This window comes from Pteropus alecto, unplaced genomic scaffold (genome assembly GCF_000325575.1).
Source record: "Pteropus alecto unplaced genomic scaffold, ASM32557v1 scaffold131, whole genome shotgun sequence".
Classification (NCBI taxonomy): Eukaryota; Metazoa; Chordata; class Mammalia; order Chiroptera; family Pteropodidae; genus Pteropus; species Pteropus alecto.
Window position 1 is genome coordinate 21,580,549 of NW_006434709.1, and position 13,892 is coordinate 21,594,440.

Below are 13,892 nucleotides of genomic sequence, written 5' to 3' on the forward strand. Positions count from 1 at the left end.
GTCTCCCCGCACTGACCCAAAGGTTAATTGACCAAAGTGAAACAAGACTAATGTCCACTGCCTTATAAATTTCCCATTCAGGGTGTTGAGTACCATACTTTCAGCTCAGAATTTGAAGATAAATGTTTCTTTCTTTCTTTTCTTTTTTTTTTTTTTTTAAGATTTTCATTAAAGTATAGCTAACATACAATATTGTATTAGTTTCAGGTGTATTTTTTTTTTTTTAACTTTGGTCTTAAATGAAAATCTTTCTCAGGTTATAATGGCTATAATCTCAGATATTTCATACTTTATGTAAAATCGTTTAGCAACAATACCAAGTTTTGATGTTTAAGCAACTATTTGCTGGAGAAGTCAATCAACCATGTTGTTCCTGTAAACAGGTCTCCAGCTCTCATTGGTACAGCCTGGTGTGTTTGTCTGCCTGGTGGACAAGACTGAGTACAGAGTTTTTCAAACTCTAAGTCATGCTGTATTGAGTAGTGAAATCAAAATACAACCAGCTTTTAAGATCTTTTTCTTTATAAACACTTAAAAATTTATATTAAATAGAGGGACTAGTATAATCAACTCCCATATATCCATCACCCTGATTCAATGATTATCAAGATATTGTCACTTTTGCTTTCTATATCATTTTATTCTTATATTCTTTGGGGAAGTATCTTAAAGTTAATTCCAGACAGCAAGTTAATTTTCTTCTATATATGCCAGAATGTATCTCTAAAAATGTAAGTATTTTCTTATATAACCAAATCCAATTGCCATGCCTAAAACAGTTAGCAATAACTCTAGGTATTGTGCAAAATACCTCGTGTCTAAAAAATGTCTCCTTAAAGCTGGTTTTTTAGAATTAGGGTCAATCGGCATTTAAAAAATGAAATAGAGGAAAATAGATTAATAAATAACCTAGTGCATCACATGAATAAGGCTCATTATTGTTCTATAAAATTTATTTTTGTATGTGTGTCATTTCTAAAATGCACTTTCTTACTTTTGGTCATAGTCACAGAAGCATGAAAGCCACTGGTTTAGTGATTCTCTCTGGGCAGACTCTGGAGTTTAAGGAGGGATGTATTTACAGGAAGGGGTGCTCTCTCTCTTTGCTCTTGCTGTTGTCCCCTGTGCCTAGAATTCCCTTTGCCACCACGTTCACTATTTCATATATTCTCAAGCCTCCAAGGGCTGAAATGCCATTCCCACCCTGGAAACCTCTGTTCTCCTGCCCAGCTGTCACTTGGTTTGCCTCTTTTTCATTGCACTCATCACACTGCCTTGTGTAATGATTATCTGTATACAATAGTGTGTGTTTTATCCTCTCCTAAATTAAGCTCACCAATGATAGTACGCATAACTTCTTTGCCCTGAAATGGAACTTACCCAGTGCTTTGCTTACACGAAGCACTTAACAATTGAGTAAACTGAGTTGGGAGTTTGACACACTGGTATAGGTTATTAGGAAGTGAAGAGATTGGTGTCAAATATCAGACCCCAAGGAGGGACTAGAGAAGAACCCAAATTCATGGGGTTTAGACTTGGTTATGAAAAGCAACAATAATAGTACTACGTTATTTTTCAGAGCTTCCTATGTGCCTTGTACTGTAAGTACTTTTCTTATTTTAACTAATATTCCCCAAAAAATCTTGGGAGGAAGGGGTAGGTATCATCAGCTTTACACATAAGGAAACCAAGCAGTACTTAAGTACTTTTGCAAAATCTAGCTTTTTAGCTGTTTTTCCGAGTCAGATTCTATTCAGAGGTTATATCATTCATTGGGACATGGATCATTGATTTTCTAACCAACATTTGAATCTATTTCGTAGTTCAAAATAACCTAAGGAAAAAACCAAGGATGATCAACCTGGACTTCTCTTCCAGTTGTCACAGCTTCTGGAATCTAAAGAAATCTCAGAAGAACTTGGGAAGTCTGAACTGAAAAACAAGCAAACACCATTCTTTCTTTCTCTCTTACAGACACATGTGAAACAGAAACACACAGACATACATATGCGTACACACACCTTGGATATGTTAGCAACTATTTATCTTTCCAATCTCAATCTAAGGATCCTTTCCCTGGGAACCGTTCTGACTCCTAGTTGAGACATATGCTTTTACAGAAACATATTTCTTTCCTTCAGAACCCCTGTTTCAGTGTGTAATTCATTAGCGTGATTATTTAATTAATATCTGCTTTGCCCTCTGGAATGTAAGCTCCATAACTGTAAGGACTGCTCCGCTTAACTTGTTGCTTGGCAGATCTTAGGTGTTTAATAAACAATGAATACACTCATGAGTGAATAAATCAATGCCTAGACAAATTTCAACAGTTGCTTCATACTTCAAGAGGAAGCCTGGTATGGTAACAGAGAGAATGCTGGTTGAAGATTAAGGGTTTCAGGGATGAAGCAATTAGAAGAGAACATCCATTTATTCTCACTACTACTTCTATTAGCCTTGTTACATCTGTAACTTGTCTTTCCGTCTATGACAATGGCTGGAACTGTGTCGATTCTTGTTTAAAGTCAACTCCTTTACTTTTGTATGGAATCCGATCTCCTCTTGCCTACTCAGTGTACTCTTTCTCTCTCTCGTGCATTATCAGTTTTTCACTCCCTGCTGCAGCACTGACCAATAGAATTTTCTACGATGATGGAAATGTTCTCTGTCTATGCTGTCCAATATGGTAGCTACTAGCCACTTGTGGATATTGAGTACTTGAAATGTGGTTAATCACTGAGGAACTAAATTTTTAAAATTTAATTTAAAGTAACTTAAATAGTTAAATGTGGATAATTCTTATCAGCATCAAACACACTGTTATTTCTTCCATCTTAAAAAATTAACTTCCAGTCTACAGACATGCCACCCTGAACATGCCCGATCTCGTATGATCTTGGAAGCTAAGTAGGGTCGGGCCTGGTTAGTACTTGGAGGGGAGACCACCAAGGAATGCTGGGTGTTGTAGGTGTTAAAAAAAAATTAACTTCCCTTGACTTCATACCCCCTTCTAGGTACCACCCCCTTTCACTGCTCCCTCTTTCACAGTATAGTTTACAAAAGGTTTGTCTATACTCCCTGTCTCCACTTCGCCTTCCTTCATGTACTGTTAAACTCACTTAAAGCAATCTTTTGACTCAATATGTCATCAAGATGGCTCTTCTCAGCATCATTAGGGACCAATGAGTTGCCAAATCCTATGGTCAATATTGAGTGCTCATTTTACTAGAACTAAAAGCAGCATTTTACGTGGTTGATAACTCTCTCCTTGAAAGCCTTCTTTCTCTGTTATTTGGGACCACACCACTTTCTCTTGGTTCTCCTCCTACCTCTCTGGCTATTCTTTCCTAGTTTCTAGTGCTGGATTTTCATCTTCATATTCTCTAAATACTGAAATGTCACAAGCCTCAGTCCTTGGACCTCACCTTTTGTCTATCTATATTTTCTTCCTAGATGCTGTCATCCATTCCCATGGCTTCAAATATTAGGTATAGGCTGTAGATTCCCAAATGTATCTCTAACTCTGAATTCCAAACTTGTATATCATATAGCCAACCCCCTACTCAAACTTGACATTTAGATATCTAATAGGCACCTCGAGCTTAATATTACAGATCACTTTTGCTTTCACCTTTTAAATCTGTTTTCCCTCAGTCTTCCCCATTTTAATCAGTGCCATCTCCACCTTTCAAATTACTCAGGCCAGAAAATTTGTAGTCATTAACTTACACTTCACGGCCAATCCATCAGTAAATCCTCTTGGTTCTACTATTTAAATAGAGTGAACGTGACCCTTTCTCATTACCTCATCTGCCACTACCCTAATGCAAGCCACTATCATCTCTAGTCTGGATGGTTGTAAGCGCTTCCTTACTGGTCTTCCAACTTTTGTTTACCTTTAAACTTTTATTTACCCTTAAAATCACCACTCTAAACAGCAGCCAGAGTGATCCTTTAAAAATGCAAATGGATTAGTTTGTTCCTTTTGTTCCTTAGATTCCACGTATAAGTGAAATCATAAACAGACTCATGAATATAGTGGACAATTTGGTGACTGACAAAAAGGAGGGGGTTTGTGGGGCTGGGAGAATGGGGTGAAGGGTTAAAGTACAAATTAGTACTTGATAGTTGGTCACGGGGTTGGGGGGCATGGCAGAGGGAATGAAGTTAGCATTAATATGATGGCTAGGTGGAAGGCCAGGGGAGAGAGGGAGCAATTGGGGGGATTGTTTTATAAACTATATAGATGTCTGACCAATGTACTGTACACTTGAAACTAATTTAAATAAATTAATTTAAATAAATACACAAAAATCGATTCATCTCATGGCAACACACCAAACATTCCAGGGGTTTCCCATCTCTTTCGGAACAAAAAAAAGTCCTTACAGTCCCTGCATGATTTGGCCCTCAACTACCTCAGGCCTCCATGCCCACTTTCTGTCCCCTCCCTGCCTTATTCTTTCCTCACATCCACACTGTCCTCCTTACTCTTCTTTGTAGGGGCTAAACATTCCACCCTCAATCCCTTTATCTGAATTTATTTTACAACACAGTTCTTACCTATCTTCCCAAACTAAAATTTGGAATGCTTAATCAGAGTCCAGACCTGGTCTGTTTTGTTCTCTGCTGTACCCCCATTTCAAATAGTGCCTGGCACAAAATATGTGTTCAATAAATCATTGTCGAATGAGTGAATAAATTATATTCCTAATGCCTAATAGTATAACCCAGAGTAGATCATTTCACCTTTTTGCTCATCTCTTGAAGGAGAGATGAGCTAGATCATCTCAAAATACACATGTATTCAGTAAATACTTAATGCAACCTTCTGGATGCCTGGAACTGAGTATGTGCTTGGGCTACAAGAAAAGGTCATACAGTCCCTGCTCTCAAGGAGCTCAATGTCCAGTGGGATAAACAGCCAAACAAGAAATTACCTTGGAGGGCTTTCCAAAGAAGCTGAGTATTCTCTTGGGAATGGGTAGGATACAGCTAAGTGAAGAACGAGGGGAAGGCCGTTCCCGACTTTCCACGTGTGCACAGGGAACCTTTCCAGACTGTAAACGCTGTGAAGGAAAGGGCCTCCTGTTTTATCCCCAGATTTAGCTCCAGACTCAGTCATATCGTTCTTACCTCTGATGCTGGTGCATTTACTGAAGGGGCAGCGCGGTAGGTGGGGAAGATAATGAGTTCAGTTCCAGCTTTAAAACTTATACCTCTGTTAGAACCCATCTACTTCATAAAGCTAGGCACTGCTTATGGACTTAGGTTTGGACCTATGTGTTTCTTTACACTGTCCACTGGACCCAGTAATGCAAATCACACTATGTTTAACCTTAGAGGCCCCTAGCACAGTGCAAAGGTCCTCAACGTTTTTTCTGTCCCACATTTCTGGGAGCTATGGAACGTCCCTATCAGCGCGGCAACTTGGGCGCTGAGTAGGAACCGCTGAACAGCGGCGACATCCGCCCTCGGAAGAGAACTGCTCCACACTCTGGGATCTTCATAGTCGGCTCTTCCGGAGAGTTCCCGAGTGTTCTCGCTGGTTGGCCCCCCCGCAAGGCCCTGCGCTAACTTGGGTGGAGTCGACCTCTTCCGACTCCACCAACTGAAAAGCGCAGGGGTGGAGCGACTTATTGTGCTGAGATGAAGGACAAAAGACGAAAGGAGAAGATTCTTTAAATAACAAATCCAACCACATTGTAATTTAAACGTGGCATGGGGCTCATGTCTCCTCAGATAAATAGGGTTTTCCTTCTCCCAAACTAAAACAGCCCTTGCCTCCCCCTACATCTGGGGCTCTCGGCCTTTGGTCTCTCCCGCGCCGGGCGACCTCTCAGTCACGTGCTCCCCCTGTCCTTCTCGCTGAACGTGGAACCCGCAGTGGGGACAGCCGAACCATGGCAGCCCTGCTGAGACCCGCCGGCTGGCTCCTGCGTGCTGGGGCGGCCCCGCGCCTCCCGCTCTCCCTGCGCCTCCTCGCTGGCGCCCCGGGCTGGCCGCACGCCGCCCTGTGTCACCCCAGCGCACGCGCTGGGCCGGTCGCCGGGTGAGTGCCCAGGCACTTCCCTCAGCCCGCTTGCAGTGTGGACGTCCCCTGAGTTCTTCGAGGCTGCTGGGGGACGGGTCCCTCTTATGTGCCCTCTCTGTGCCCTCTTCGCCGCGCCAGGGCTAAGCGTCCTGGGGCTTCGGATCGAGCTCCCGCCTGGGGTTTTTTGGCTGATTGGATTGGTCGCCTTCAGAAGGTCATGGTCGGGGGCATTGCTTGCTTCCGGCCTGGATCCTTCCCTCAGGCTACCTACTGCCTATGAAGCTGAGGGGGCTTTGAAGGCTTCTGCGACTGTCAGGTTTTACTCTTCCTTAGGTTTGACCCGCTTGCTTGCTGTCCCACGTGCAAGCATTATTGTTGGTCGGTAACAAACTAGGTGCTAGGACTTAGATTTTGAGAGTGTTTTTTTGAGGGGTGGGGGAGGTGGATAGCTTGGGAATTTGGTGTGAGCTAGGGATAGCTCAGAGATGGACGTTTGATTATGTTAGTTTGAGTTTTCCCCTAGATTTTCTTGGAGTTTTCCTCCCAGTATTTACTAGGGTGTGGTATTGGTTGAGAATTGTTACAGTAGGCTCTGTATCAATGAATGAATAAGTGAGCACACGCAAAGCAAGCACTCCATGGAGATATGCGGAGGCAAAGGCAAGTTAAATTCTCAGTGAGTGTCAGACGTGTAAATAAATGCCCTCATGGGTTGAGATTTATCAGGATATAAATTTAGGATAGACTTTGGTGGTAGAGGGGATAGAGAAGTTTGATGAAAGTGTTAATTTGAATAGTGTTCTGAGAAGGGCAGATGGGTGCCAAGATTTTAGAATCAGAAAAACTGATTTTGAAAGAATGGTGTTTAAAGGTGCTTTGGGAGACAGTTAAGGATCTGGAATAGGCCAGATCTCTATAATGCATAATGCCGTTAGACAAGTTATTTAACATCTCCAGGCCTCAGTTTACTTATTTATAAAATAGGAGTAGTAATAGTGTTGGTAGTATTGTATGTAAAGCACTTAACCTAAGGCCTAGTACCTAGTAAGTGCTTTATTAGTTACTATAATAGCAGTAACTATGATTACATGGTTCTTTGTGGGCCAGCCTGAAAACCTCTGCATAAAATTATATAGAGGAAATGTTTTATGACTTCTCAACAACTTAGTTATAAATCTTTGGAACGTAGCCTACTGGTAACTTGGAGCCTGCCTGGATTTTCTCATTAGGCCTCGATAGTTAACCTTCCGAAATCATGCCTCTGCTTTTGTGCTATATCTCTTGGCTTTCAAAGAGTTTCTTTGAAAAAGGTGTGCTAATTATTCTCATTTTTCTAGTCCTTAAGTCTGTGAGGCCAGAGGAGGGTCAATATTATCGTTCATCTTCACTGTTGCATTGAGAGGAACAACAGAGGGAACACGATGTAATAATAGAAAGGGTATTATTATTAAAAAGTTCTGGGTGTTCATCAGACCTAGGTTCCATTTACTTGCCGTGTAATCTTACCTAACTATTTGATCCTCAGTTTTGTTATCTATAAAGTAGAGGTAACAGGCCTTTCCCCTTTCTTTGTACAGCTTATTTCTTGTCATTCAGGACTCCACTTAAATGCTCTCTCTTCAGGGAAGCCTTACCTCAATACTCAATCTAGAAAACCACTCTATTCTAGTTTTATTATGGCACCTCTCACTTGTCTGATATTTATCTTTTCTCTGTTTTCTTAGTAGAAAATGAATTGCATGAGAGCAGAACTTAGTTTTGTTCTGACTGTGTAGTAAGGTTATAGCAGGTAATAAGGAAGTTTTGTTTTTTTTTCCCCTGGAATCCGAACACTTTTTCTGTACTCTCCTGCCCCTTAGCCTGTAAGCATACCAAGATCTTTCCTACCTGAAAGACAAAACCTTTCCAAGACTCTGGCCTTACTCTAGATGCTTCCCAGTCTCTCTTCCCTGTCTGCACTCCCATCTCCTTCATTTCATCACTGCACACTCACTCTTCTACCCACGGCAGTCACTACTGCACAAGCCATCATTGTCTTTTTTTATTGTATATTTTAAAATTATAAAACTCATGTGCCTTTAGGAACAATTGCAAAAATAAGGGGAAAGCAATAAACTAAAAATCACCCTTAATTCTATCACTCAGAGAGAGCCATTGATATATATAACTCCTAGTCACTTATGTATGTATAAGATCCGTGAGATGATCTACTTTCACGGCCTTGACCTCTGGCATATTACTTCCATTTCCCTTTCACGAGACCCTTTTCTTAGCATCAATGACACCACTCTTGTTTTTCTTTAGGATTTTTCTCACTGGCTTTATTGCATCCTTTTTTCTCTGTTCATCTCTTAAATGCTGATGTCCTAGGGGTTTTGTCCTTCGTCTTTTGTTTCCTCATTTTTTTTCATTCTCTTTCTTTGACTTCTTTTGTTTTCAGGGCATCAGCCCCTACCTGCCTATCTGATGATGGCATTATTTTTTCTCCTGTATATAGACTGTCTACTGGACACCTCCTCTGGTTGAACTACAGGTACTTCAAACCCATCACATCTCATATTGGACTCGTCTTCCCTCCCAAATCTGTTCCTCCTTTGTTTCCCATTTTAGTGAATGTTGCTATTTTTATCTGCTTCCTCAAGATTTCTTATTCATATTTTATTGACACTTCCTTGCCCCTTTTGTTCCTTCCGCATTGATTGCGCAAATGATTAAGACCTGTTAGATCTACTTCATCTGGAATAAATCTCCTCCACATCATTCCCTAGTCTCCCTGGTAATTTGATTATGTCTTTTTCTTACAAATAGACATTGTGGTGGCTCCCATTAGTTCCAGGATAAGGTGCTTCATAATCTGGATATGCCTCTGAAGCCTAGCTGCCTTATGAGTTTTTTCCCATGGCATCCTATATTCTAACCATACCAAACTACTACTTCGAAGTCAGCAGGGCTTCTGAAACTATGATGAGCATAAGAATTCCTTGAGGATCTTGTTAAAAATGTAGCTTTTGATTTTGTAGATCTGGGCAGAGGACTGAGATTCTGCATTTTTAACAAGCTTCCAGGTGATAAAGGTGTTGCTGCTGACTAGTAAGGCTCTGATGGGCCATGTTGCTCAACTCCTTGCCTTTGAATATAATGTTCACTTTTAGATGTGTCTTCCCCTCCCCCTAATCAAATGTTCCCCTTCTCTATTAAATCTTTCTTGACTGCTTCTCCCATTTGACCACTCCTTTCTTGTGCTTTTTCTCATAACCTGAATCGCTGAAGTTTCCATTAACTTGATTACATGTGTACCCACCAGCACTCCAGACCTGGCTGTAAATACCTTGAAAGCAAGAACTTTGTTTTATTTTTTGTTTGCCTTGGGCTGAGTATATCAATGAAAGTCTTAGACATTGAGAAAGGAATATTGTGAGATGCAGAGAAGTTTGAAGGGGTACTTCGCCCATTCATATAATGCAGTTAATCTCCACAAGTTCACCCTGATTTGATTTCCAAAAATGACTTGTCTGAGGACAAATGAGTATTATTGAGTGAAATTATTAGAATTTATTAAATTGTTTTCAAAATTGAAACACCAACAAGTATATACTTTTATATTCTTTATGCTTACTCTTCATTTTCCTATTTTATTACTTTTTTTTTCTTTTTTTAAACAAATGTTTTCTTAAAAACCAGCTCTTACCCTATCCTCTTTTGGGAAAGTGAAAGAGCAGACGCTCTTTTTCTCACACTTCTGGATCGGATGCTGCCTATATATTTCTTATGAGAATTTTTAGAATATTTGTGTGCTTCAGAGGAAAGGTAAGCTTTGAACTAAATTAGTTTGGAAGTAGATCTAGATCGATGATTGACTTAAAGGTGAAGATCACATATTGCCCTATGTCAGAACAATATAACTTCTCCTAATGTTGGAAGGAAGAAAAACTTTCCTTTGTTTACCCCTCCAAAAAAAAAAAAAAAATCTTAACAAATATTAAGAGCCTGGTTGGGTCCTTTGGGGTTGTAGTTCAGCCTCTGCTTCCTGTGTTTATAAGTTTATCAATTACAGAGGGCTGTGATAGGAACATGTACAGCTATTACATATGTGCTATCCATAGGAAAATATACTGTGGTATTTCAGTACATTTGTTTTGTGATAGAGGATCACTTGAATTTAAGAAGATGGTAATGAGTAGTCAGAGTGTTCTAGGGGAAGAGAAGAGAATGAAGAGACTTGGAGGCTGTACTTTTATCCTGTATGGCCACATGGGACAGGTGGGATGTTGTGGAAGTTGATAACTACAAAGGTCATTTGATTTCTTGAAGCTACCTACCAACATTGATTAGAAAGTTGGTTACTTGATGCTTGGAAACCGTTGGAGGGTTTTGAGAGGTACACGTTTGGACAAAGTTTACTTAGACTAATGAAGAGATAAGAGGCTGGACATGGACAGACCAATTAAGGAACATCATTGATACTGTAGATTAGGGCTAATAGGGCCTCAACTGCAGAACTGAAGAAGAGAGATTTCCTTTTCTTCTTGAGAGAGAGAACAAGAAATTGATAAGGATGTTAGCAAAATTAGGAAGAATAGATTTGGAGATTAGTATCAACAGTAGTACTTTTATAGTTTAGGTCTTTACCATTTTCACAATGTTAGTATGAATACATCACACATACATTTCATCTTCTGTGAGTTGATATTACAAAGTAGGAAACTGGGGCTTAGAAGGGTGAAGTAATTTATCCAGGACCTCTAGTTGAGATTTGACGGCAGATACTGTGATTCCCTCTTCTGAAGTGTTTTGAATATGCTGCTGCGTTTTAGGTGTTGAAGGGATTACTTATGGGCATAAAAACATTTTTTAAAAAGACAATACATGATACCTTATAAATTTAGGAATTAAAGACTATCACAGGTAAGTAAGGGTATGATACGATCTCAGAATGTGAACTCTGGAAGGGATCTTTAGAATAATCTAGTCCATCTCATTCTCATTAGATTCTAAAGACATCTTTCTCCATGTCACATCATAGGTCCCAACCTCATTAACTGACTCTTCATCCCTTTCTGTCATAGTTGAGAGAAATGGAGGTGCTTGAGATAGAGGGGCATCTGGAAAGAGGGAAAGGAATAACAGCTCTACGGCTCTACAAAAAAAGATCAACTACCAGATGTTTATTGAAGTACATTATATAATGAGCTTTGTTGAGCACTGTTTTGTTAGGAATCTTATATTTGTTATTTTAATGTGATCTTTACAAGGTAGGTTTTTTTCTTCTGATGAAGGAGCTTAGAAAATTCCTTAAAGACCTTTCCCAGAGTCACATAGTTGTTAAATAGTGTAGTTTGGATTTGAATAGGGCTTTTAAAATAAATCTCATGCTTTCTGCTAATACATTAAAAAAAAAAAAATGGCTGTAGTAAATATGTAGTTAATATTTAGTACACTTACATTGCTGGGTCCTTTATGTATACTTTCTCATTGTTGCCTGAACTTTAGGCATTTGTGTACTGCCTTCACATTTTTTTGCCATATCGGAGTAGTACCTAAACCATTTATATTTAATATTTTTCTTGACATTGTTTTTAGGTTTAAACTGACATTTTTTTGTAATTTTGTCTCAAGCAAGAATGCTAGTAAAATAAAGAGCTTGCTATGGTAGTTATTTTTAAATATTTATTAAAATAAACGGACCTACTAAAATGGAAAATATTTATATGCTATCTAAAATTATCTTCCCTAGCAGAAATGTGATATTTTAGGAAACACTGCATATCTCAGTTAATCTTTTTGATATCCTTGTGAAGTAAATACTGCATTAGTAAGAAAGAAGCTGTCAAGTCACACGAGAAGACATGGAGAAATGTTAAATGTTTGCTAGGTGAAGGAAGCCAGTCTGAAAAAGGCTACATACTTATTGTATGAGGCAACTATATGACATTCTGGAAAAGGCAAAACAAAACAATAGAGACAAGTAAAAAGTGGTTGCCAGGGGTTCAGGAGGAAAGGGTAAGGGATGAATAAGTGGAGCACAGGGCCTTTTTAGGACAGTGAAACTGTTTTGTATGGTTCTGGAAGCATGTCATATATTTGTCAAAGCCCATAGATATGAACACACAGGTTATAACCCTGTTATAACCTCTAGACTTTAGTTAATACTATATCAATATCGGTCATTTGTAACAATGGAGAGGGAAGAGGGTATATGGGAACTCTATTTTCTGGACAATTTTTCTGTAAACCTAAAAATATGCCTTGAAAAGGTAAAGTATTAATTAAAAAATGGTAGAGGCTTAAAAGGAGTCCCACGGAAGCCTGCTTTATAAACCTTTGTGAAATACAGATGTTCAATTATAAAATCGTTATTTTTTGTACTAAAGAGTCGAACACCACCACCACCAATTTTTTAAAAAATGAGAAAAGTAACTTTATTTATTTATTATTTATTTTGCCAGAGAAAAAAAATGGGTAGCCTGAATATTAGTAGTGAGTGCTGGAGTCTCAGGAGGGAACTTCTGAGCCATTTATGACTCTTTGATGAGGTGATAAAACAATAATTTCTCTCATGTGGTTACATAATTTTTAGTCATCAGAATTTGGAGGCAGTGCATTTCAGCTTGTGCTGACCCAATGGGTAGATAGGTACCTACCTTGTATGCACCCGCCCTTGGACTTGTTCTTTTTTGTCCTTTCTATCACAACATACTATTGCTCCAGGCCATGAAATTCTGGTTTCTTTCAGGGTGTGTTCAAGTGAATTTAAAAATAAATTCGGGCCAAATAATAAATGTAGAAAGCACTGCCATGTCGGGAAGCACTGGAGAATCCTTTGGTTTAAATATGTAATCCTTCCCTCACCCCAATTTGTTTTATAGTAGATTCATATTTGAACTGAGCTAATGAAAGCCAAGCTATTCTTCATACACTTATATGAGACTTAGCTGCATTCATTAATGATTTATTTGAAAGAAAAATTAGCTTTAGAATGAATGTTCAGAATGCTGTGCTGGTTTATTGCTATCAGTCTTCTGCCTGAATTTTATTTGTGTTTGTTTGATCTTACATTTAAAAACTGCATTTTAGCAAAGGCTTTTTTTTTTTTTATGCTCTTTCACAGTTTATCAAATTTGGTTTCTGTGAAAAACTTTGGCAGATATACTTCACTACAATTTTGAAATTTTTATATTTGTCAGCTTTTGTTGTTGAACAATATTATTGCACACTCACCTGAACTTGACATTTTTCTGGGTGATTTAAAAGTAATGGTATTTTGTGTTCGCTTGACCAAACAAGGGCATAGTTTAGTAGTAGCTGATCCAGTAGCCAAGTAAATGGCCAGAGCAGACCTTTGAAAATAAGGGATAAATATATGTAGGAGTATATCTTCTGTGGTTTGTAGGTAATAATTTAACACGGTTAGCTCATTTAACAAACAAATCAACTAGCCATCTACAAGGTACTGCTCATTAAAGTTACAAGGATAAGATGTTGTCTGAGTTAGTATCCTGACTTTTTCTATTTTATTTTCATTCCATTCTGTTTATTTACTTAAGTGAAAGCATTGGTGGCCAGAGTGGTTGTGATTTGTCCCAGATCCTAGTGGTAGCATTTCTAGTCTAGTATCAGTTACTGCCTCTGTGTTTTACATAACTTTGTGGTGAAATTGCTAGGATAGCTTTCTTTAATGTAACATCACATACTTAATCCTTCAATTTGTGACTGGTTTTCCACGTTATTGACATAGGGTAGGAAATCACTAGTTTTATTATTAAAGATTATTACTATGTAAATTGCTATATTAATATTTATTTTGGTAATCGGTAAAAATGTACACGTCAGAAAAAAAATACACATGCCTGAAGGCATT

At 38.8% G+C, this 13,892-nt stretch overlaps 1 protein-coding gene and 1 pseudogene across 2 annotated transcripts in view; both read left to right on the top strand.

Moving 5' to 3' along the window:
- Positions 1 to 2,852: 2,852 nt before the first annotated feature.
- Positions 2,853 to 2,971, top strand: LOC112478063 (annotated as a pseudogene).
- Positions 2,972 to 5,840: 2,869 nt separating this feature from the next.
- Positions 5,841 to 13,892, top strand: part of LRPPRC (leucine rich pentatricopeptide repeat containing) — a 92,251-nt gene continuing 84,199 nt past the window's right edge. For both annotated transcript variants that reach the window (XM_006909635.3, XM_025045076.1), the window contains exon 1: positions 5,841 to 6,052. In XM_006909635.3, coding sequence (XP_006909697.1) covers positions 5,904 to 6,052 — 149 coding nt within the window. In that variant the 5' untranslated portion in view covers positions 5,841 to 5,903. The remainder of the gene's footprint in view (positions 6,053 to 13,892) is intronic.